This window comes from Nematostella vectensis, chromosome 14 (assembly GCF_932526225.1).
Source record: "Nematostella vectensis chromosome 14, jaNemVect1.1, whole genome shotgun sequence".
Taxonomy (NCBI): domain Eukaryota; kingdom Metazoa; phylum Cnidaria; class Anthozoa; order Actiniaria; family Edwardsiidae; genus Nematostella; species Nematostella vectensis.
In genome coordinates, this window is record NC_064047.1 from 1,860,213 (window position 1) to 1,884,566 (window position 24,354).

A 24,354-nucleotide genomic window follows, 5' to 3' on the forward strand; every position below is an offset into this window, starting at 1 on the left:
TGAAACAAATTGGAACAATGGAGAATTTGAATCGAATTTAAACACACGCGCACAAACAGTTAGGCAAGATGACACCCTTGCCTCGTTTTACTCATGACTCAGCTGACTGCCTTGATTTACAGAGATACCTGATATAGCCTTACTGCACGAGGAGACCCAACGCGGCAAAGGGGGGGGCACTTATTTATTAATTGTGGTAATCGCTGTTACACATGAATTGAGCAGTAAGTTATGAATGCTCCACTACAGTTTTTTTTGGGGGGGATCCCCTACCCCGTAAGTAAGCCTGCGGTGAAAGGCTGGTTAAAGTGAAAACAATAAGCAGTGCGAGGTACAATGTATGTATACGATAACCACTCATACATAGGGGCGGTCATCTTACCTCCCCCTGGCTGAGCCCCGCCACATATGCATATAAAGGCAGCCATAGGGTTTGCCATTTCAAATCTTGCTGGAGTCGCTGCCACCATGATGAAAGTTCTCGTCCTCGGTCTTGCGCTGGTCTTCCTGTGCTCCGTGAGGGCTGAGGATGACAAGAACTTTGCCTTTGTAAGTCTTAAATCTGATTCAGACAGCACGATTTAGTCGTATAATACCTGCCTCAGAAATGCCTGTGTCTTAGCCCTTAATTACACACTACGACTTTTGTATCGAGCATTGCCGTAAGTGAGTCGTAGGCTGATTTACACTCTACTGGAGTTGTAGAAGTAACGCATACAACTAAATCCTGCTATCTAAATTAGCCTTTATGAAATTTATACGAATAATTTCTCGCATACAGAACCTGTCAATCTAGCGACATTTCATGTTACAATATTCTCGGTATTACGACATTGATTTCTGGTGTAGCCAACCATAAAAAATATGGGAGATCGCCTCGATTGTTCTTCATATATGAGAGCTCTTCTCCGAGTATTTTTTGGAAAACTGATTGCGATATACAGAAAATGTTCTTAAGAACGTTCTTAATTTTTTTTTTTTTAATCATATGACTGCCTTGCCAAATTGATTTTCACTTCTAGGACTTTCTGAGCAGATACAACTACATCTCCCAAACGAGAAGCGGAAACCATGACTTCACGACTGCAATCAAGAATTTCCAAACATTCTTCGGGCTGCCTCTGTCAGGCGAGCTGGATCAAGCTACCGTGGCCCTCATGAGAAAACCGCGGTGCGGAATGCCCGATGTTGACGATAGCGGTCTGCGCGTGCGCAGATACAATGCAAGAGATCCATGGAGGTGAGCTGTACTTTGACGTTACATTTTTTTCGTTTTTCTTTCCCAAGCGTTAACCCTTTACAGACTAAAGTTAATGAGCTATAAAGCTAAAACCATTCCTGAACGATCAACGGCGGACATTTTGATCTCATTGACTTGTCCATGTGACATTTATGTTGTCATGGCCACCTTCCTAAGCCTACAAAATGATGAATCTTTCATATTCTCGTCCCCACGCTTTTCAAGTCCAAGTGCCTCTTACGACTTGTTAAGCTTTGTTAGACAACAAGTTCTACAACAGCGTTGGAAAAACACGCACCGTTCCCACAAAAACATCATTGCGATTGCCACAGCCGTGTTGAAAACCGTTGGTCCCAGGCCCCCGGGCATTTAAGAGCACAGAAAACCCAGTAAGAACGCCTGGGCTAGACTTGCAAAACATTGTACTTTCTTTTATTTTCAGCAAAAAGAGCCTGACTTACTACATCGAGTACGGCGCTGACTTGAGTGCGTCCGAACAGGATGACATCTTCCGACTTGCTCTTAAGTTCTGGGCGGATGAGTCCGGGCTCTCTTTCCGTCAAGTGAAAAGTGGAACAGCCGCCGATATTAAGATAAGGTGACGACACGAAACATGCAAAAGCTTAACTAGAGGAGGGAGACTGAGACGGACTGGAAGCGTTAGACGCAGACGCGTCGAGAATCCAAGAACGTATATTATCACCTATTTCAATAATTGTTGTCAGGGCAAATGGCGAATGGCGATTGGCAAATTGGCAGTTCAAAAAATAACAAGGACTTCGTCAAATTTCTACTGAACGTAGGAAAATGTGGATAACTTCTGCGATTACATTACTTATCATCTTTTTTCTTACTAATAACTATACCCATAGAAAATGATTGGCTTTAAAACTCCCATTTGCCAATTTCCATTCGCCCTGACAACGTTTATTTAAAAAGGTGCATTTTGAAATAGATGCATATGAAGTTAGCGGGAGAAGAAGAATGGAGAACCAGGCCCGTACCCAGGATTTTTCATAGGGGGAGGGTGCGAAATCCGTAAAAGTAGACCTAATTTTTCCGGAGGGGGGTTCTCTGATAAAAATCTGACCACCCCCGAAAAAAAACAAAAAGGAATTCTTTAATGCCTTTGCAGTATCTCTACGGGACGTTTATTGTCGGATTCGGCTACGTAGAAGAGTGATCTAGGTTATGCTTCATTGTTTTGTCAACAAATAGCACGTCTATTGAGAACCGAAAATGGACCTTCGGCCGTTGTGTGTGTGTGTGTGTGTGGGGGGGGGGGGGGGGGAGGTGGGTGGGTGGGGGTGCCATCGCACCTCCTGCACCACCCCCCCCCCCCCTCCTTCCCTCTGGGTACGGGCCTGGGAACAAGTAACGTTCCGTTTCATGTTTTCTCATTCTTTCACGATTAAGTTTAATTCGCCTTTATTCCCGGACTTGCGCCTTTATTCCCGGACTTGCGCTGACGCCTCCATAGACAACAAGCCTTTATTGACATTATAAGAAGTCCGTACAATACAACACCAATGCTCGAAGAGGGAGCGGTCATTGCGTGCTCTTTTGCGCAGTTAAAAGCATTAAGAAATCCTTAGGCTCTCAAGCATAATATTTCACCCTCGTTTTAGTTTCGGCTCCGGAGCTCACATGGGCACCCATGTAGAGTCTCAGTGCCCCTTCGACTTCGACGGTCCCGGGAAAGTCCTCGCCCACGCCTACTTCCCCTCAGATGGGCGTGCCCACTTTGACGAGGACGAGACCTTCACCCATGGGACCTCATCTGGGATCAACCTCATGTGGGTGGCGGCGCATGAATTCGGACACTCCCTGGGTCTTGGACACTCTAATGTTCAGGGCGCCCTTATGTATCCCTACTACACGGGGTATAAACCGGACATGAAGCTCCACGCGGACGACATCGCTGGAATACAGCACCTTTATGGCGGTAAGTGAATCGAGACTTATTTTCTTTCCAAATAAATTGGTTATCGCAAAAGCTTTACCTTGGTAAATTCTAAGCTTTTCCGACGGATAACACTCCTCTCAGAAAAATTTGAAACAGGAATATTGCTCGCGCAAATCGATGAAGCTTGCAATACTTGCGTAACGTAAAACAACATACTCGGGATCTCTCATGTGCTCGCCAACGCGACCAAGCTGCATTTTTAAGCGCGTCTAGATCTTTAAAAAAATCATTTTTTATTGCATTCTTAGGACAGAAGTATTGACACCGTGTCAATTTACGAGAAGAGATGAGTTTAATCCCCCCACCTCTAAACTCACTTTGATAATAACGATTTATAGTCATATATTATATTTCTTCCTCAGGCCCCACGGGTGGAGGCGGAGGCGAGGTCACTGATGCTCCTGTGGTTCCACCAACTGCCAATCCCAGTAAGTGTCCAGGTCACCAGATGAATGTGTGATATCGTTCCTAAGGTTTGAAACACTTTGCCAAAAATGGTTTTTAATAAGCTTACCACTTGAAACTTTCTAAACTTACTTATTGTTATTTGAAAATGCGACACCGTAATATGATAATGATTGTGATATGTGCCCAATATTTTAAAAAAATTATAAGGAATTGACACGTAGGGCGCGGCCGTGCCCCTTTCCCCATATTTGTCACAGTTCTGAGCCCCGTCCATACCTCCTAATAAATATTCGCCTATCTCAACACCCTAATAAATATTCGCCTATCTCAACACACTAAAAATATTCGCCTATCTCAACACCCTAATAAATATTCGCCTATCTCAACACACTAAAAATATTCGCCTATCTCAACACCCTAATAAATATTCGCCTATCTCAACACCCTAATAAATATTCGCCTATCTCAACACCCTAATAAATATTCGCCTATCTCAACACCCTAATAAATATTCGCCTATCTCAACACCCTAATAAATATTCGCCTATCTCAACACCCTAATAAATATTCGCCTATCTCAACACCCTAATAAATATTCGCCTATCTCAACACCCTAATAAATATTCGCCTATCTCAACACCCTAATAAATATTCGCCTATCTCAACACCCTAATAAATATTCGCCTATCTCAACACCCTAATAAATATTCGCCTATCTCAACACCATTGTCTCGTGTATTCTCCAAAGACTGCAGAGACCGTTTGGACAGACCATGTGCTCCTTATAAGGACGCGGGGTATTGCAGCACGTACCCAGATAACATGAAGTACTGGTGTGCTAGGACATGCAAGTTCTGCTAAAATGGTAATAACCCCTTCCACACACACCATGAACAAAAAACCATACATACAGCCTAAAGACAGAATACCACCCATCCCCACCCCTCCCACACACATCCAGCACAAGACCCCTTACATACAAGCCTACAGATAGAATACCACCACCCCCACCCCTCCCACACACATCCAGCACAAGACCCCTTACATACAAGCCTACAGATAGAATACCACCACCCCCACCCCTCCCACACACATCCAGCACAAGACCCCTTACATACAAGCCTACAGATAGAATACCACCCATCCCCACCCCTCCCACACACATCCAGCACAAGACCCCTTACATACAAGCCTACAGATAGAATACCACCACCCCCACCCCTCCCACACACATCCAGCACAAGACCCCTTACATACAAGCCTACAGATAGAATACCACCACCCCCACTCCTCCCACACACATCAAGCACAAGACCCCTTACATACAAGCCTACAGATAGAATACCACCACCCCCACCCCTCCCACACACATCCAGCACAAGACCCCTTACATACAAGCCTACAGACAGAATACCACCCACCCCCACCCCTCCCACACACATCCAGCACAAGACCCCTTACATACAAGCCTACAGATAGAATACCACCCATCCCCACCCCTCCCACACACATCCAGCACAAGACCCCTTACATACAAGCCTACAGATAGAATACCACCCATCCCCACCCCTCTCACACACATCTAGCACAAGACCCCTTAATGACCTTTACCCTAGCCCTAACTGTAGTATTGGGCTACCTGTAGTAGCAGAGGGACTAGGGGGACTGGGGCGAAGTAAGATGGCGGCCTCCTAGAGCGATCGGACTACGATTGTATGGTAGCACCTTAGAGTATCTTAGACACAATAAACGTCTTACTACACTAACCCTTACTGAACAAGATCCCGCGCCCTCCCAACACAAACCATATAACCCCCCCCCCCCCCCCCTCACTACACCTACAGCCTACAGGCAGAACCCGACACGAAGTACTGGCTGCTAAACTCTTAAAGGCCCTCCTTTCTTTGCACTGCCTGCACCGCCACATCCCACACAAAAAAACTGTTCCTTTCTCAGACACTTCGACAGTGAAAATGTAACTTGCTGGTTAATTTGCAAACTTTACCAATTAATGCGTGTGCATTCTTTTTTCTTTACAGATTTCCAGGAATTGCGTACAATTTTACACTTTTGATGTGTATGACGAAATAAAGTTGCAGAGTAAATATTATCCATTTTGTACTTGTATTTTTTTTTACAAATTAGTTTTTTCTTTATTTTGTCATTTTGTGTTCAGATCATTATATGAAAAAAGCGCAATATAAATTAATAAATTATTATTATTATTATTATTAACATAACACAGTATCTTTTCGTTTCGTTCTAGCTTGTTCTTATATAAAATGCTTTTCTTATCATATATTTGGTATTTATTTAAAAATATAAAAATGCACTACTTTTCAGTTTTGGGGAAACCTTTGTGTGAAAAAACGGTTGCCATGGTAACATGGGGCGTCTGCTTGACATGTCAATGGCATCAAAACGTCCTCAGATACATTTTAGGAAAAGTCACCAAGTTTTAGCCTCTCAGCTGCTATGGTCCAGAAGTTACAGTTATTTTCCCGGAGGGGTGGCTTAAAGACCCCCCCCCCCCCCCCCCCACCACCACCACCACCAATTCTGAATAGAATTTTCAGCGTTTTAAGAACGGCTCAGGTAAACGGTCTTACAGATAGAGTGAATTTTCCTCCCTATCCTCCTCCTAAAGGTTGTATGTTGTAGAATTAATAAGAAAGAAAGTGATTATAAGATATTAGAAAGTGATTATAAGATATTACAAAGTGATTATCAGATATTTGAAGACCCTTACCACCCATACAGTCCACAGAAAATATCACCCCTCCCCCTACCACAAAAACCATACACGGAGAACCTTACCACCCATACAGTCCACAGACAATATCACCCCCTCCCCCTACCACACAAACCATTCACAAAGACACTTACCACCCATACAGTCCACAGACAATATCACCCCCTCCCCCTACCACACAAACCATTCACAAAGACCCTTACCACCCATACAGTCTACAGACAATATCACCCCCTCCCCCTACCACACAAACCATACACGAAGATCCTTTCTTTTTCACTACAATATAGACACAGACAGACGACACCCCATTTTACCATACTCCCCCTGTCACACACTTACCCCTTACTAAACGTACAGCCTACAGACACAAAATACACTCTGTTCCTTTCACAGACACACATCCCACATACACAAAACACACTCTGTTCCTTCCACAGACACACATCCCACATACACAAAACACACTCTGTTCCTTCCACAGACACACATCCCACATACACAAAACGCACTCTGTTCCTTCCACAGACACACATCCCACATACACAAAACACACTCTGTTCCTTCCACAGACACACATCCCACATACACAAAACGCACTCTGTTCCTTCCACAGACACACATCCCACATACACAAAACACACTCTGTTTCTTCCACAGACACACATCCCATATACACAAAACGCACTCTGTTCCTTCCACAGACACACATCCCACATACACAAAACACACTCTGTTTCTTCCACAGACACACATCCCATATACACAAAACGCACTCTGTTCCTTCCACAGACACACAGACACACATCCCACATACACAAAACACACTCTGTTCCTTCCACAAACACACATCCCACATACACAAAACACACTCTGTTCCTTCCACAGACACACATCCCACATACACAAAACGCACTCTGTTCCTTTCACAGACACACATCCCACATACACAAAACACACTCTGTTCCTTCCACAAACACACATCCCACATACACAAAACGCACTCTGTTCCTTCCACAGACACACATCCCACATACACAAAACGCACTCTGTTCCTTCCACAGACACACATCCCACATACACAAAACGCACTCTGTTCCTTTCACAGACACACATCCAACATACACAAAACGCACTCTGTTCCTTCCACAGACACACATCCCACATACACACAGACACACATCCCACATACACAAAACGCACTCTTTCCTTCCACAGACACACATCCCACATACACAAAACGCACTCTGTTCCTTCCACAGACACACATCCCACATACACAAAACACACTCTGTTTCTTCCACAGACACACATCCCACATACACAAAACGCACTCTGTTCCTTTCACAGACACACATCCCACATACACAAAACACACTCTGTTCCTTCCACAAACACACATCCCACATACACAAAACGCACTCTGTTCCTTCCACAGACACACATCCCACATACACAAAACGCACTCTGTTCCTTCCACAGACACACATCCCACATACACAAAACGCACTCTGTTCCTTTCACAGACACACATCCAACATACACAAAACGCACTCTGTTCCTTCCACAGACACACATCCCACATACACACAGACACACATCCCACATACACAAAACGCACTCTTTCCTTCCACAGACACACATCCCACATACACAAAACGCACTCTGTTCCTTCCACAGACACACATCCCACATACACAAAACACACTCTGTTTCTTCCACAGACACACATCCCATATACACAAAACGCACTCTGTTCCTTCCACAGACACACATCCCACATACACACAGACACACATCCCACATACACTAAACGCACTCTGTTCCTTTCACAGACACACATCCCACATACACAAAACGCACTCTGTTCCTTCCACAGACACACATCCAATATACACAAAACGCACTCTGTTCCTTCCACAGACACACATCCCAATACACAAAACACACTCTGTTCCTTCCACAGACACACATCCCACATACACAAAACACACTCTGTTCCTTCCACAGACACGCATCCCACATACACAAAAGGCTAGTTCATCTGCCCTGTACAACCAAACCTGATAAACGTGTATATTTCTACCAGCCCCTGCAGATGTCCAAGAGTTGCGTACAATCTACCATTCTGATGTATATGACAAAATAAATCCGCAGAATAAATATTATCCATTTTGTATTTGTATTTTCTAACAAATTAGTTTCTTTTTATTACAGCAATCAATCTTAACACAGGCAGCCCCAACATTATACGTATATAGTATACGTATAATATATGTTCCTTCCAGAGACATATATTATATGTTTTGCGCGACCCTAAGATTCCAAAAATCCCATTGTTTTGGAATAGCACGTACAAAACTTGATTGGCTACCCGGGACTGCCCGTATTAGCGAGAGATACTCCTTGTAATTTCTTTGTGTTTCTGTCGCCGGGAATTGTATTTCTGTCCGTTAAAACGGGGTGTCCCTAGAAGCGGGGTGTAACAGCGAAGTATACTAAGTATTATCGTTATACTTCATGTCGTCGAGGATTTTATCCTGCCTGTAATAACGGAGTATCTTTAAGACCGGTTTTTCCGTAATAACAAGACATCTTAATTATCAATTCCTTAGTATTTTAGTAGACGGAGATTGTATTTCTGCCCGTAATAGTCAGGTGCCCAAACAGCCGAATGTCCACAAGGCGAGTGTTGACTGTGTGTGCGGTGGCGGTTATTTGAGTGGACTTTCAATTCCTGTTATGACCTAAGCCACCACATCTGTCTATAACATAAAAATGTCGGCAGGGAAACAGCGAGCATTAAACGAAATGAAATTACCGACAAGAAGTCATTAACTGCCTTAATCACCCGAACACATGGCGAAAAGATTTGCCTTGAACACATATATTAGCTTGGAAGCCGCTAGGACCTTTAAGCGGAATCTTTAGCAGTAAGAACAAGTCTGTTATTTCAGCCTTCGTGTCGGTAGTTTACACTCGCCACTATCGGTTTTGTGCGAGACTCGTTTGTTTTCGCTCTATTTCAGTGTTATTTTTACTGTGTGTGGGCAGTTGGCGATTCAAGGTGAGTGAGTGTTAGCTGTTCTCAGTAAATTTGCAGGTTTTGTGCTAATTTGAAAATGTTTGATCAATACCAGGTGAAAAATTTACGGATATATCAGAATGCTGATATAATACTTAAAATCTATAAAGAAAACATTGAGCTTATACTATTTGTTATAGAATAATATACGCGTTCTTTAGCGAGCTAAAGCCTTGGTTGGAAGTTAATAAAATCACAACAGAATAGACATTTGCGTCTGTGAGAAAATGACAAAATTCTCAAAATCTACGAACTGTGCATTTTACGGGCCGTAATGGCCCTGAATTATCGCTAGATTTCTGAATTTTGTCAAAAAATACGACACTTGCTTTATCAAATTGTTTTTCTAGAAATCTTGATGTAATCACAAACGCTTTTCACTTTTTCTCTTGTTCCCCCCAAAAAGAATTACTCATTTTTTATTATTGATAGCATTATTATTATCTGTCACACGAGGCGACCAACAGAAAACTAATAGACAACTCATGCAATTTTAAAGTTGTTTACAATCTTGTTGCTCGCCGAATGGTTTAATTTTTTAAAAGCTCGCTTCTCCCGCATGACGCCGAAAAGTCAAAAGCGTTCGCGCATTTTCGAAATAATAATACAATACTCACCCAAGCATAGGGAATTCGATTCTGCACCCCTAATCTCAAACTTAAATTCCATCGCTGTTGGATGCTCCCGCAGCCATAAGACAGCCATAAGAACTCAATGCTTTAAGTGTCTCGAAACACAGTTTATTAATGTCCTCAGCATAATTTCGTAAGCGTCTTTGAAATGATTTCGGTAAGAAAGCATTTGTATTTTCTTATATACTTATACGTTAAATTTTTTTAGAACTAAATAACTTTTAGAACTAAAGAACTTACTTGGGGAAAATGCCGAAAGTGCTATCCAAGAAAGCATTGCTATCTTTTATATTCTTTATACCTTTATATACTTTATACCTTTAAAACCTGTATAAGAACTTGCTGGGGAAAATGCCAAAGAGCTATCCTTTTATGAATGCTATGATATGGATACTGTAATATACCTGTTTTTGGTAGGTTTTGATCACATTTATGCCAGTGAAAAAAAACAAGTTTTAAGTGTATAGGACCAGCTTGAAGCCGCTTTTGCAAGCATTTTGGTCTTATATAGATCCGTCTTATTAAGACAACTAAAAAGCTTGTAACAACAAAAACTAAAAAACTAAAAAAAGCTGTAAAAGCTTGTAGGGTGTGGAGCCACCATCAAGGTTCGACAAAACAGGGCGTGACTAACTAAACCGCTATCGTAAACAGCTTTAGATTAAGTTATAGATTCCACGGCAATTCATAAATACCTGTTTGAGATAAATCCCTTACGGGGTCAATGTATATAAGAGATATAACAAATTGTTTAGCGCCAAATGCGAGGGGACGAGCGGGCAATCTCGTGAAGTTGATCCATGTGACGATGATCGCGTCTGATAGGGCTTATCTGTGCCGTGATTGGCGGTCTAGCCCTTATACATCTGGTATTTAAGAGCGATTATAAACTCTGCGATCAACAAAATGGTAAATGCCGTCAGTAATGGTCAACCCAAACGCTACCGACTCTCACAGCACTCATAAAAAAAAAAAAAAAAAAAACTCCCAACACTTGCAGTGCATTTGGAAATTCTCGAAACAGCAACCTTTTATCCACACCTTTCAAATCGTTTGCAACGATATGTTTGGATGCTAGCGACTCTTTCCGATCATCACACATTGTGCAGTACGTCAGTACATGACGTCATGCATACGTCAATCATAACCCTTTCACCACTCTTACGCATCGCCGATATCAGGTTCGCGCAGTGCATTGTGTAACTGATGGTTCGCCGCTGCACTGTGGCGCGTTTGTGGTTATATGTGAAGCGACCGGTCACCGATTATAGGCGGCCTCTCTTTACTCAGATTTAGATGGGCCTTTAATTCGAACCAGAATCCTATCTGGCTTGATGAGATCTTACTTAGGGTCTCCAGTCTCTTGTGCGAATTCTCGCTAAGAAAAAAAACTGCTGTGTTTTCGCATAACGCATTGGGTGCCCACTAATGTTCGATTTTGCCCTGTCTTATGCTGCATTCACACCAAAACCATGGTTAGTTAAACAAGGTTTTTCGTTGCCTGATAGCTTGCCAGTTTCTAATTGTGTCGAATTCTTACTAGCTAAATGATCACTAAGTGACATGTCTACAGCACAGTCTATTCAGTTTTGTTCTTGGTTCTGTCCGCTCTTGGGAGATTGAAATTTAAACCAGTTTAATTACCCCACCTTTAAACTGGTTTAGATACTGGTGTGAATGCGGTATAAGAAGGATACAATCATAGGAGGTGGAGGGGGGGGGAGAAAGCGACGGACGCCTGCCTATAAACGCCTGCGAGGGAGACTCTAAATCATACAACCGCGAAACAAATCGCCCAAAACGCCTTAATTAGCTCGCGTGAAATATGGCTGGCGAGGCGGCACGGTCAAAGAAGGACATTACCAACCTTTTAGACATTCCCACGACAATGTCATAACAGCCCGCCTTCATTTACGGTTCTTATAGAGCTTTGAGTGCCGACACAGGGAGACCAATTAGACGCTGGCGCAAAGTACTGAGCCTAGTTTTACTTGATCAGTACCCGTATGCGGAATCAAAGGTGAACACACGGATAGAAGTGCTGAGGCCTACTTGAGGTGGTTCAAGTGGAAGCTTGTTTCACCACATATTATTATCATTTGCGGGTATTTGTTTTCTCCATTATCGCGTAAGAGATAACAGCAATTATTTGAAGAGATGACGGATAATGATGTCGGACGAGGATCAAAAGCAATGATGAGCCGTAAGCTATCAAGTGTCGATTCACGTGATAGCTACCGCGTGGCAGTCTTGAATTCATGGCATTATGGAATTCATAACTATCTAGATCTGAGCTTCTTCCGTACAATCTCTTTACAGCCTAAATAGGAGCGTTTAATGGATGCCACCATTTTATATAAAGAACAATGACAGACCTTAACATTAATCGATTTAATTAACAAATTCAATTTATTTTTTCATGTTAAGAATAATAATCAACGCCGAACAAATCAAAACAATCCCAAAATTAATCGAGCACGATAATCATTAATTAGGAACTTGGGTGTTTAGCTGTCACAACAAGAGGCAAACTGAGCGCGCGTAGACGAAATATGGAGCGCAGATGACAAATCTCAACGGGATCTTGTTATCCGCCCTAACAAAATGGGTCGTCACTTCGTGTTATCATCGCTCGAGTATTTTAATATGATGGTGACAATTCTTTTAATATAGCTTGTCGCTATTGACACGAGCTGTCTGCAGTCTTGAGACTCGTGAAACTATGGGCGATGATAAGAGGCGATACTCGGCTAACGGCTCGAATTTGCGGAGGGTCAACAGTTCCGACTATTCATATTATCATGGAAGCCCGATACCTTTGACTCAGATCTCTCAAACCTTCATAACTCGAACAGGATTCAAATCTACACGTAAAAATTAAGTCATTTTAATCTTATACCTTGATAACTCAAACAGACAAGGCTTCCCGTCATTGTGTCTTCTCACGGAATATAGAAAATAATAATTCTTGATAATGCGCACGGAAAGCGCATTCACCTCTCATAAGCGTAAGCTACAAAATGTCACAGCACACGTAAAGGCACCCTGGCTCAAGAGTCTCTTCATTTCTTCTCTCTGTTTAGTCGTTGTCGCCGCTTCGCGGCTTGTGAGTAGTGAAACTTGGAGCCTCTGGAACCAGGTTAACATAAAGGTGACTAAAAATGCCAACTTTCGAGAATATTCAAATACGTAGTGCTTGTACTCAAAAGTCTATACTGGAGATGGGAAGGTATCCACAACAGAGCTATTTTCTGTTGTCTCTCGTCGTGCGAAAGCCACTACGACGCGCTGTTTGGTCACACTCTGTGTATTGTTGTTGTCGGATTATCGCTCTCAGCTTGCGAAGGAAGTCACAACTCATCAGCGAAACCTCCTCGGGACGCTACGGGCAATTTGACGGAACGGCACCCGCTGATTGCCGGAAGTTGCAAGCGATGGGGAAATAGAAATGATATTGGACTGAGTAATATACTAGGGTGGATGGTAATAAAGAGACTGCATGTATTCGAGTTATTAAATCCACCATGTTTTCTAACTTCACAAAACGTAAAGTCGACGTAGAATCTGTCTGTTTTATTTCTATTATCTAAGATTGATTCGCTCGGCAGTATGACAACTTAGAATGTCTCCCGCAGATCTACATTTTATTACATCGAGTGTCTTTTAGAAAGATGACTCGATAATTATATTTTAGAATGAAATTCTTTGAGCAAAAAAGCGGTATTTCTTGCGTCATCAAACCCTGTTCGTGAGTAACGATTTTTTTTCTGCACAAACGTTTTCCTCAGGTAATGACGATGGTAACTATATAACTATTGCGTCTTTCCGGCAGTCTTGGCGCGTACTACCAAGGGCGACAGGAGGGGGTGTAATTTGTACTTTGTGTACTTTTGTCGGTGAAATTTTGCAGCTCCTGTTTGATCCTCTCTTGTTTTTCTCTCTCTTACTCTCATTACACCTCCTAGCTTAGTCCGTCCTTGCCACACAAATATACCTCTTGACAATAGCGTCAATACCCCAATACAAGGTTTTACTAAGGCAAAAGACGCACAATGTCATTATGTTAAAGCTAAAAATACTGTTCCTAGGAAATACCCCATTACCAGCTCAGCCAGACAATAAACGGCTCCAAAGTCAACATCTCGCTCTCTTGTTATTCCACGGTGCTAAACGCATCGGCAGCTCTTTGTAATCAAACCCCAATGATCACGAGAACATATCTACTAGCCCCGAGCTACACAGCGCGGCTCGCTCGCCCAACAACCCGACGAGTGATGGAGTCGATTAATCTAATTATCACTCGTAATTGACCTAATCGGCGAGTGGGACTTGTGGAACGTCATCAGTCAGCACATCTGCTAGAGCGCTTTGCTGTAGTTTAGCCCATCGGCACAGCGGTGCAGGCCACATAACGGAAGATCACACGAAGAGAGAGAGCGAGCTCAATGTACAATGCAAACCTTGGCAAGCTACAGTCCTACGCTCTCCTCGCGAGCGAATGCCTTCTCTGTTGATGCACTAATCAAAAGTAGAGAGACTTTGGATTCTGTGAGGCTCAAAAGAAAGCGGAGCCACCAAGGTAGTTCCGAAGTACTCTGTGTATCTTTAACGTTAAGAGCCTCAGTTGTTTTTGTTGTGTTGAGAGGAATTCGTCTTCGGTGGCCGGATGATTCTCGGTGTGTGATGTTCCGAGTTTAAACCATTAGTTGTTCGCAATGGTTTTATTCTTAAATTAGAACTCTGTAAGATGGTTTATCGCGTTCGAATTACTCGGCACGGGTTATCGTGTTGTTTGACATGTAACACATTGTCTTTAGCTCAGAAAGGCACTTCATAGAAAATTATCCTTACAAATGCTGAGTTTCGAGACGAAGATCCGTTTTTGATACGCTGCTAAATATTATTTACGTTCTTAAATGAGTTCCATCGCGATAATGATATATCTTGCCATATCTTGGCAAGCCCGGTCCACTCATTGATGAATTGAATTACTCTTTGTCTAAAACCCCAATACCCTGTTAATTACACACTCAATCATTTCCTAAAAAAAAAAAACTAAATAGTGTTGGCTGTATGTATAGGGTATGTATCATAGATTAACTGCTAATATCCTTAGCAATTATTAACCTACGTAGTTTGACAAATTGGTGTCATCCGAAGATAAGGAGTGATTAGTGAAGTCCGAATTATACGGGTAGAACATTATGGATCTATTTAGTAATAGCTCCCATGTCTGCTTTGTTCAGGGGCTGTGGTTCTTTGAGGGACCTGCCCTCTGTAATGGTATAAAAATGGACGCCGGATCGATGGAAGCCTACATACAATGCATTCATAGGACCTTGTTTTAACAGACGCTCTCGATGTGCGCGGTGTCTGTTAGTATCCGTCCTTATTGCTTATTCTCCGAACAGATTCTTTTTTTCTTTAAGAAGTGTACGGAAGCCATGGCATCACAAGACCCGCCTGTCAGGGGAGGGATGGGGATGCCAAAAGTAAAAGTACCCCCTCCCCCATCTTCCTCTCCCATCCCACCCAAACTATACGCTATAGGGTATAACACCTACTCCGATCGTTTGTATTTGTTCGTATAGAGGCTGAAGAAGAAACGAATCTGACGAGCCGATCTCTAGATTCCTTACAAGCGATGCAGAGCCGAGTACCACCCGCGAGCACCTTCGGCAGCGAGTCAGATGGAATTCGGGTCGAGTTACAAATGCACGACTTGTGGCGAAGGTTTTACGAGCTTGGCACGGAGATGATAATTACAAAGGCGGGAAGGTAAGAGAAGTGGATTATAGGGAGCTTGAAGCTCGAATCTGGGTTCCACTCTTTGTGCCTGGGGCTATATTGTGTATGTTTGTGGTGATTTTTATTTCGTACATCCAGTACATAGAATGAAGTGATGGCAGAAAGTGTCGAAAATGTGGGGATGAACATGGTGGGTGGGTGCTAGTGAAAAAAAGTCAGGATTTCCATGATAGCGACAGTGGATGGGGAAAACTGAAACGTTTGTAATAATTAGGGTAGTGAGAATATAAAGAATATGCTTCGTATGTACGTGACGATCTAACTTATCTAGAAACATCTCTGAAATTGTTTATAAACCTCTAGATCAAGAATTAATTAAATGCGTGTTTTGTTTTGTAATAGCACTAAAAAGAAAAATAAACAATTTTGTGAAGATCATCAATTTCAAGCCATAGTGTGATGGACAAGAACTTAAAAGCAACACATCATCTTTTGTTTCAAAGCAGACGTAAAAATGACTATTTCTCTACTTCGGCTTATTTTAGACCTTTTGATACGTTTGGTAAGCTGGGGTCTGATAGACACACCTTTAGAAATGTTCCCGAAGAGAAGACAGAAATGTGATATGCCATTTGCCTTTAAAAGACCTATCATTCGTTTTGAAACATGAGGTGGGGAGGAGGGCTGATTAACACTCTTTAATAAACAAAAACAGGTATCAAGCAGATGCTTGTCAATGTACACTTACTCATTCCCTGTTTGGGTTGAGAGCGTAAAATTCAATTAAAACCAGGAAGCTTAGCCCAAGTGTGCCCCCTTATGGTAATGTCAGCAGTCAAGATAGGGGCTACTAGGTTACGCTCGGACAGACAAAACAAAAAGAATGGAGCAATTAATAAGTTTTTAACTCTTTAACCGATAAAAGGTCAGAGGTGAGCTCGAGCTTGTAGAGATATTTATTTTATTTTGAGGCATCGAGGGAGTAGTACGGATGATGGTCTACACTGTGTGGAAACCCCAAAAACAGTGAAGATAAAGAAAAGAAGAAAAAAAGCCGGGAATAGTTAAATGCAAACCGTTGAAAAATATCAATTGGAATAAAGCCGCTCAAAAAAAAATCTAGCTTAGAATATAACTCGATTCACAGACCCATTTGCCCCTTAAGCTTTTTTTTTTGGCAATATAGTAATTCCTAGAAATGCCATATTTGCCATATTCGCGTGACCATTGAAGGGAGTTGGATATAGCAGCAACTGGATCATAAACAATCCAAGTGTCACAGCCAGGACAGAGCAGAAAAACTTGCACGAAACACGATTAAGCATTCTATTAGTGTCTTACATTCAGTTTTGCATAAATTCATTCTGATATTGCATAAATGATCCACGATATGAAGTCCAACGGCTTGCTTAGTAACAGCCTCTGGCATAGCCTCTGAGAGAACAATCTTGTCTAGTTCTTCGTTACGTCATTTCCTGTTTACGATTGCGTAGGCGTGCCCAGTTCTCCTCCGGTCTGCCCCAAGGATGATGGTCGACGAAACGGCTTGAAGACATTTGGAAGTCATCAAGCCTCTGTTAGCGGTTGAATATCCTAAACGGCACTAAAATCCTTCCTCTGCTCAATACCTTTTCTTTCGCTGTGTGTATCATTTCTTATTTGTTCAAACTACAAGCGCATCTCAATGTTCCTTTTTTAAAGTTTATTGGATTACGTCATCGTGTGGTAAAAAATTTGCCTTTCAGATATTCGAAACCTGGCTTTTAATGTTTTAAAAACATGTTTGATGAGTCCAAGAAGAAATGGTTAAATGTTAACTCAAAAGAAGAGCTACGTCTTTTTTCGTGACGTGCTGACCCTATTAGTAAGCATTGTTGTATGTATATGCGCCATTTGGAAAGAGTTAGTGATGCCGGCATATTTACAGCCTTTGAAAGGCCCCGTTAGGGGCTTAACCAGACAAGCTCATCTATCATATAGCGATTTGTACGTCTCATTACATGAATTACGCTCATTTAGTTTAAACCTTTCGGCGTCGGCCTTTTGGTCAGTTTAAACTACCGAAGACGGTTATTACAGCAATTAGTAACCCAAAAAGCCGCAGATTGGAGCAGATAGTTCCACATGGATGTATTTTGTTTCCTTTTTTGAGAGTGATTACACTCTAATAAATAGCATATTTCTAGTTACAGGGGCGTTTAAGGGTCAATGGGTAAGAGGTAGTGAAAGGCAGTGTGGGGGGACTTCATGTAAGATGGTTTGACCATTTAGTCGTTCGGTATTTGAGCAAATGTGTGATAATTCTGTTAATGCTTGAGGGTGCATTTTTGCCGCCATTTGTTCTGACACCTCTGTTACCATGTTTGCAAGCGCATGTTTCCCGCCATTTGTTCTGACACCGCTGTTTTCTGTTTGCAGGCGCATGTTACCTGCCATTTGTTCTTGTACCGCTGTTTTCATGTTTGCAGGCTCATGTTTCCCGCTATTTGTTATGAAACCGCTGTTTTCATGTTTGCAAGCGCATGTTTCCCACCTTTGTTCTGACACCGCTGTTTTCATGTTTGCAGGCGCATGTTTTCCTCCATATGTTTGATACCGCTGTTATCATGTTTGCAGGCGCATGTTTCCCGCCATTTGTTCTGATACCACTGTTTTCATTTTTGCAAGCGCAAGTTTCCCAAAATTTGTTCTTATACCGCTGTTATCATGTTTGCAGGCGCATGTTTGCTGCCATTTGTTCTGACACCGCTGTTTTCAAGTTTGCAGGCGCATGTTTCCCGCCTTTGTTCTGACACCACTGTTATCATGTTTGCAGGCGCATGTTTCCCGCTATTTGTTCTGACACCGCTGTTTTCATGTTTGCAGGCGCATGTTTTCCACCATTTGTTATGACACCGCTGTTTTCATGTTTGCAAGCGCATGTTTCCCGCTATTTGTTCTGACACCGCTGTTTTCATGTTTGCAGGCGCATGTTTTCCACCATTTGTTCTGACACCACTGTTATCATGTTTGCAGGCGCATGTTTCCCGCTATTTGTTCTGACACCGCTGTTTTCATGTTTGCAGGCGCATGTTTTCCACCATTTGTTATGACACCGCTGTTATCATGTTTGCAGGCGCATGTTTCCCGCCATTCGCGTGAAGGTGTCTGGTTTGGATCCCCATGCGCACTACATACTAGTGATGGATGTAATACCGCTGGACGGCAAACGCTACAGATACGCATATCATAGGTAAGTTCCTAAGGGCAGTCGTCACACTGCAGGGCCGTAGCCAGCAAAAGCCACGTGAGGCATTCGCCTCGGTAAAATTTTGATGTTTAGTGTTTCACAATTGAAAAGTATGAGATAAAATACCTGCTTTTGTTGGATTTATCATCCAGTGGGTAGCTTTGCCTCGGTAAAATTTTGATGTTTAGTGTTTCACAATTGAAAAGTATGAGATAAAGTACCTGCTTTTGTTGGATTTATCATCCAGTGGGTAGCTTTGCCTCGGTAAAATTTTTATTCTGGCTACAGGCCTGCTCTGCGATGCATGTTCTGCACGGAAGCAGCTTCTTGGCACAAAATGAATAATTTTACTTGGTGGTTTCCGTGGTGTTCGGCATTACTTAAATCCACCTCTTGGTTTATGCCAGTTCCAAGTGGGTGGTAGCGGGGAATGCAGACGCTCCTATGCCCGGGCGGGTCTATATTCACCCGGACTCTCCGGCTCTTGGGGAGGAATGGATGAGACAGATCGTGTCATTCGATAAAGTCAAGTTGACCAATAACGAGCTGGACCAACAAGGACATGTGAGTGTTCATTGATAGCTAGGCATGATGTCCGCATGACAATATATGCTGATGCTGATGCTGCTGCTGCTGCTGCTGATAATGGTGGTGGTGGTGATGGTGGTGGTGGTGGTGGTGGTGGTGGTGGTGGTGGTGGTGGTGGTGGTGGTGGTGGTGGTGGTGGTGGTGGTGGTGGTGGTGGTGGTGGTGGTGGCGATGGCGATGGCGATGGCGATGGCGATGGCGATGGCGATGGCGATGGCGATGGCGATGGCGATGGCGATGGCGATGGCGATGGCGATGGCGATGGCGATGGCGATGGCGATGGCGATGGCGATGGCGATGGCGATGGCGATGGCGATGGCGATGGCGATGGCGATGGCGATGGCGATGGCGATGGCGATGGCGATGGCGATGGCGATGGCGATGGCGATGGCGATGGCGATGGCGATGGCGATGGCGATGGCGATGGCGATGGCGATGGCGATGGCGATGGCGATGGCGATGGCGATGGCGATGGCGATGGCGATGGCGATGGCGATGGCGATGGCGATGGCGATGGCGATGGCGATGGCGGTGGCGGTGGCGATGGCGATGGCGATGGCGATGGCGATGGCGATGGCGATGGCGATGGCGATGGCGATGGCGATGGCGATGGCGATGGCGATGGCGATGGCGATGGCGATGGCGATGGCGATGGCGATGGCGATGGCGATGGCGATGGCGATGGCGATGGTGATTGTGATGGTGATGGTGATGGTGATGGTGATGGTGGTCATGTTGTTGATGATGATGATAATGATGATGATGATATGCTTTTTCTTTGCAAATAGATAATCCTCCACTCAATGCACAAGTACCAGCCACGGATTCACATCATCAGAAAGAAAGACACGAGCGAAGCCAGTATTGACATCGATCGACCTTGCTCGGAGAGGAAAACCTTTACATTTTCCGAAACCATCTTTACCACCGTCACCGCCTACCAAAATCAACAGGTAACTTTGACAACATCTACCATATAAAAAATCTGCACCATCGCCAAATATCTAATATGTATTTATCACCTTCACCGCCTATCAGAATTAACAGGTAACCATGACAATATAGTCACAGAAATAAACTTTACCACTGTCACCGCCTATCAAAACAAAAGTGGCAACATTGTTGTTTTCCATTCATTTTGATGTGGTGAGGAAATCTCCAAATAACTATCTAAAAACAAGGTTTTATATTTTATTTACCAAATTCACAAAGAAAATATCGTAATAACATCTGCAAATCAGACTATAAATATAAATGTTTTCTCACACTTAGTATCTTATGGTCCACAACTTAGGACAATACGCTAGCGACAATTCTATACTGCTAAATATTGGAATTCTTGTTAAATATTAAATTATTAAATATATTTTTTGTGACAGATCACTCGTCTAAAGATCGACAGTAATCCTTTTGCAAAAGGTTTCCGCGATTCCGGCAGACTAAGGTCAGCAGTCAATGTCCTATCATCGCGCCCGGGCATCCACACGCGAAGGATGACCCCTCCCCTCCTTTTTTTTTCTTGACCGCGCCAAAGTGATCAGGCCCGTAGCCAGGGGGAGGGGGGGGGGGGGGGGTTCGGGGGGCTCGGACGAACCCCCCCACCCGGCTTGAAGGTCCGCTCAGAACAAACAAAAATATATTACTGGCTGGAGATATACCGTGCACATCAATATATCTTTAAAATGGCTCTCTAAATCTTTTTATAATAATTATCTTTATTATTATCGATATATGTCAAAAAGCACCATATTAATAACATTTTAAATACAAGATTGATTACCTAATATTATAAGGCGAGGCGACTGGTTTACCGGAAATTTGGTCCACTGAAATGGAAAAACGAACCACCCCGCTGATATTTTATAATTGAAGTATCGACTTATCAACTCTCTCCTACTCATCAAGCCCTGCTAACGTGCCTTGTCTAATGGTAGTCATGTGTTGTCAACTATTGGTGAGCGTAGGCATTTTATTTTAATTTTTTTGTCACCACAGGGATCCCATGGAGGAGATCATGCATGCTTATTCGTACTACAGACCCCCTGCACCGCCACAGCTTATGTACCCTGACATGAAGAGAGGAGAGAAAGGAATCAAAGGTAACGCAATCCACATCACGCAATATATTATGGTACACTTGCGTCACGCAACGCAAATAATGGTAAAAAAAGAACCTAGGTTGTTTATCTAAATGTTGATATTGTTTCTATTGGCAGAGCAAGACCGGTACTCCCCACCATCAGGGCCCCAAATGCCCTTCCCGCCATCCACCGCAAGCACTAGCATTCCCCAGTCTCCTCCGTCCCCCGTCACCACAGTCTTCCAGCCATACAATAGTCATCCGTGCCTTCCTGCTCTACCCTCGGGAACTATTCTCCCTCCGCAGTATCCCATGGGGCCATGCTGCCCACCGCCGCCACCGGAAGGCTACAATGGCATACCACGCGGCTATCACGTGCCAGTGACGAGTTTCGCGCCATATGCAAATGCTTTTCCTGGGAGGCAAACGAGCCCGCATGCACTTGGACCCTCTAATACGCACGCGCATGGGTTACCGATTCATTCAGAGATGTTCGCAAATGGTTTCGGATCAGCACATGGACATAGTGGAGGGACCGCTGGCCAGTCAGCATGTATTTGAACATTTATAAAAATGTCCTCCTGCGCTACATTTGAGGCCAAGGGGGTCAGGATTGGGGGAGAGGCCAAGGGGGTCAGGATTGGGGGAGAAGGGGGGTTTGGAACCTACAAATGAAATGAAGATACTATGATGTACATCATGGTCTGTTGATAAAATCCAATTGTGGACTTGCGCAACGAAAAGCAACTCATTCAGCGCTTACGAAAGAATCCAGAATTCTTTTTACCAGAAAGAGCTTAGTTTCATTTAAAGATTTAATTTTTTCGTCATTCTCTGGTGAAACGGGCGCAATCTTTTCTTATTTTTTTAATTTGCCACCCAAAAAGGTCGCGATGTCTTAGCGCAAGTCCCCTATTGTAGCTATAATTTCCACGTGTTTAAATACAGTATTATTAACAAATATAAAGTAGTAAAGCCAAATTTTTTTAACGTAAAAAAGCCTTTTATAATATATTCTATCAATTTTCAGCATGCATTTGTTGATATTGGAATTATCTAAGATACTGTAGAGATATAATTTGTATATAATAAAGTTATTTTGGTAAGGCATGCTTTTGTGCTAATTGCCATAGAAAACAGTACATTTTAAAGCACAAGGAAAACTCCTCTAGCTTAAGTAGTGAAAAACACAAATGAAAGTCTTACCTGCAGTTTGACTTCTTAACTGGCAAAAGCATGAGGGAAAACGAGCCAAAGGAGCGCCCATTAAGTTGCCATAAAATATTGATTTTACTTGAGCCCCCATCAAGCCTTTTCCCAAATTCACTCCTTCTTATGATAACCCAGCAACGTTATTGGTCATTACAACAGTAGAAATGGTGTGGAAGAAGGAGTTGATATTAAATTAGTAGGAATGTTTGTTGTCTTCTAAATGAAAAGATATGACGTAAAAAGGAGGAACAAAATGCATAACAGAGAGAGGGAGTGGCCGACAACGGAATTCGTCCCCAACTTTGAGAAAACGTAATAATAAATTTGTGACATTCGCTGAGACATTGTATGGCAGCGAATGGTCAGCCAGGAGATTCTGGCTCCAACACAGAGACCCAATTGACACCCAAGCATTTATAGAGACGCGAATGAAGTACCTAGCCCCATCTTTCATGGTTACACCACGCTGTGGTGTAGATGGAAAATGAAATGAAGGTGTTTTAGAGCCTTAGCAGGCCATGTAAGATTGGGAGAAACAGTAAGAAAATATTGGGGGGCAAAGCAACGCCCCTTCTGGAAATTTCCTTATAAATGAATACTGTAGAGGCTTGTAAGGCTCTGTCATGTCTGGACGCTTTGAATCTGTCGTATCCCGGATTGCTACATTTGTTACGGCAGTGACGTAATGCATGTCAGAGCCAACAGGGCAAAAAAATGATAATAATAAAAATGTGTCCATCCTCACGCATACATGATTTCGCAAATGTTCTTTTGCATTTACTCGACTAACAAATTACTAGCGGATCTAGGGGGGGGGGGGGGGGGTTAGGGGGCTTAACCCCCTTTTTGGGCTGCCAGAAAGCTATATGTAAACAAATAAATACCCCCTCCCCCCTTTGTCACTGAGTCTACACCCCCCCCCCCCCCCCCATTTATCAAAAAAACTAGATTCGCCCCAGCAAACTGCTTTCGGGGATCAAGAAAGCTCCTGTCTTTTACCCTCCCCACCCCCTCGAAAGTGAAACGTTTCATTATTACCCTTCGGTAGCCGCACACTAAGGCGCAAAAACAACAGCCTGCGAACTCGTACCACTACACATTTTATTAGAAATCAAACGTGGTATATAAATACAATGCAGAAAGTATTCTTAACTTTAAAATTATAATACCTAACATATTACTTAAGTGCAAGTGCAATTACACAATTCAAAAAATCAATAATCTTATGAAAATACAACTTCAAAATCACACGCCCGATACGAAAACCCGGATAAAACCCTATAAGCAAAAAACCCGGGAACGTATTCCTCGATCGAATGCGTTGATTATATAGCATCGAGGATTAAGGCCTTAATCTAATATACCATGAAGTTTGGTTACACAGTGGTACTAGCGTCCAACATTCGAGATGAAA

The 24,354-nt window shown here is 43.0% G+C and overlaps 2 protein-coding genes across 3 annotated transcripts; both read left to right on the forward strand.

The window, feature by feature from the left end:
* Positions 1-394: 394 nt before the first annotated feature.
* On the forward strand, positions 395-5,724 carry LOC5518796 (matrilysin). Its single transcript, XM_048722028.1, has 7 exons — positions 395-549; positions 1,023-1,240; positions 1,683-1,838; positions 2,869-3,185; positions 3,569-3,634; positions 4,363-4,479; positions 5,654-5,724. The coding sequence occupies exons 1-6, from the start codon at positions 409-411 to the stop codon at positions 4,473-4,475; spliced, it is 1,011 nt and encodes a 336-aa protein (XP_048577985.1). The 5' UTR covers positions 395-408; the 3' UTR covers positions 4,476-4,479; positions 5,654-5,724.
* A 3,549-nt stretch (positions 5,725-9,273) lies between these two features.
* On the forward strand, positions 9,274-22,939 carry LOC5518797 (T-box transcription factor TBX15). 2 transcript variants are annotated; one of them, XM_048722124.1, is made up of 8 exons: positions 9,274-9,433; positions 15,675-15,861; positions 18,947-19,063; positions 19,468-19,624; positions 20,437-20,601; positions 21,028-21,092; positions 21,644-21,747; positions 21,865-22,939. In XM_048722124.1, exons 2-8 carry the CDS (start codon positions 15,728-15,730, stop codon positions 22,287-22,289), a joined length of 1,167 nt encoding a protein of 388 aa, XP_048578081.1. In that variant the 5' UTR covers positions 9,274-9,433; positions 15,675-15,727; the 3' UTR covers positions 22,290-22,939. The 2 variants fall into 2 exon arrangements, with proteins under 2 accessions (XP_048578081.1, XP_032219494.2); XM_032363603.2 differs by lacking the exon at positions 9,274-9,433 and adding an exon at positions 12,483-14,662.
* Positions 22,940-24,354: the final 1,415 nt, after the last annotated feature.

What these genes read in the sequence shown, in the direction of transcription:
- LOC5518796 (XM_048722028.1), top strand. Translation starts at nt 409, where the DNA reads ATGCATATAAAGGCAGCCATAGGGTTTGCCATTTCAAATCTTGCTGGA. An exon ending in ATGACAAGAACTTTGCCTTT is followed by an intron (nt 550 to 1,022) that starts GTAAGTCTTAAA and finishes TTTCACTTCTAG; the next exon opens with GACTTTCTGAGCAGATACAA. An exon ending in AATGCAAGAGATCCATGGAG is followed by an intron (nt 1,241 to 1,682) that starts GTGAGCTGTACT and finishes TTTTATTTTCAG; the next exon opens with CAAAAAGAGCCTGACTTACT.
- LOC5518797 (XM_032363603.2), top strand. Translation starts at nt 14,536, where the DNA reads ATGCAAACCTTGGCAAGCTACAGTCCTACGCTCTCCTCGCGAGCGAAT. An exon ending in CCGCCTACCAAAATCAACAG is followed by an intron (nt 20,602 to 21,027) that starts GTAACTTTGACA and finishes TTTTTGTGACAG; the next exon opens with ATCACTCGTCTAAAGATCGA. An exon ending in CGCGATTCCGGCAGACTAAG is followed by an intron (nt 21,093 to 21,643) that starts GTCAGCAGTCAA and finishes TTGTCACCACAG; the next exon opens with GGATCCCATGGAGGAGATCA.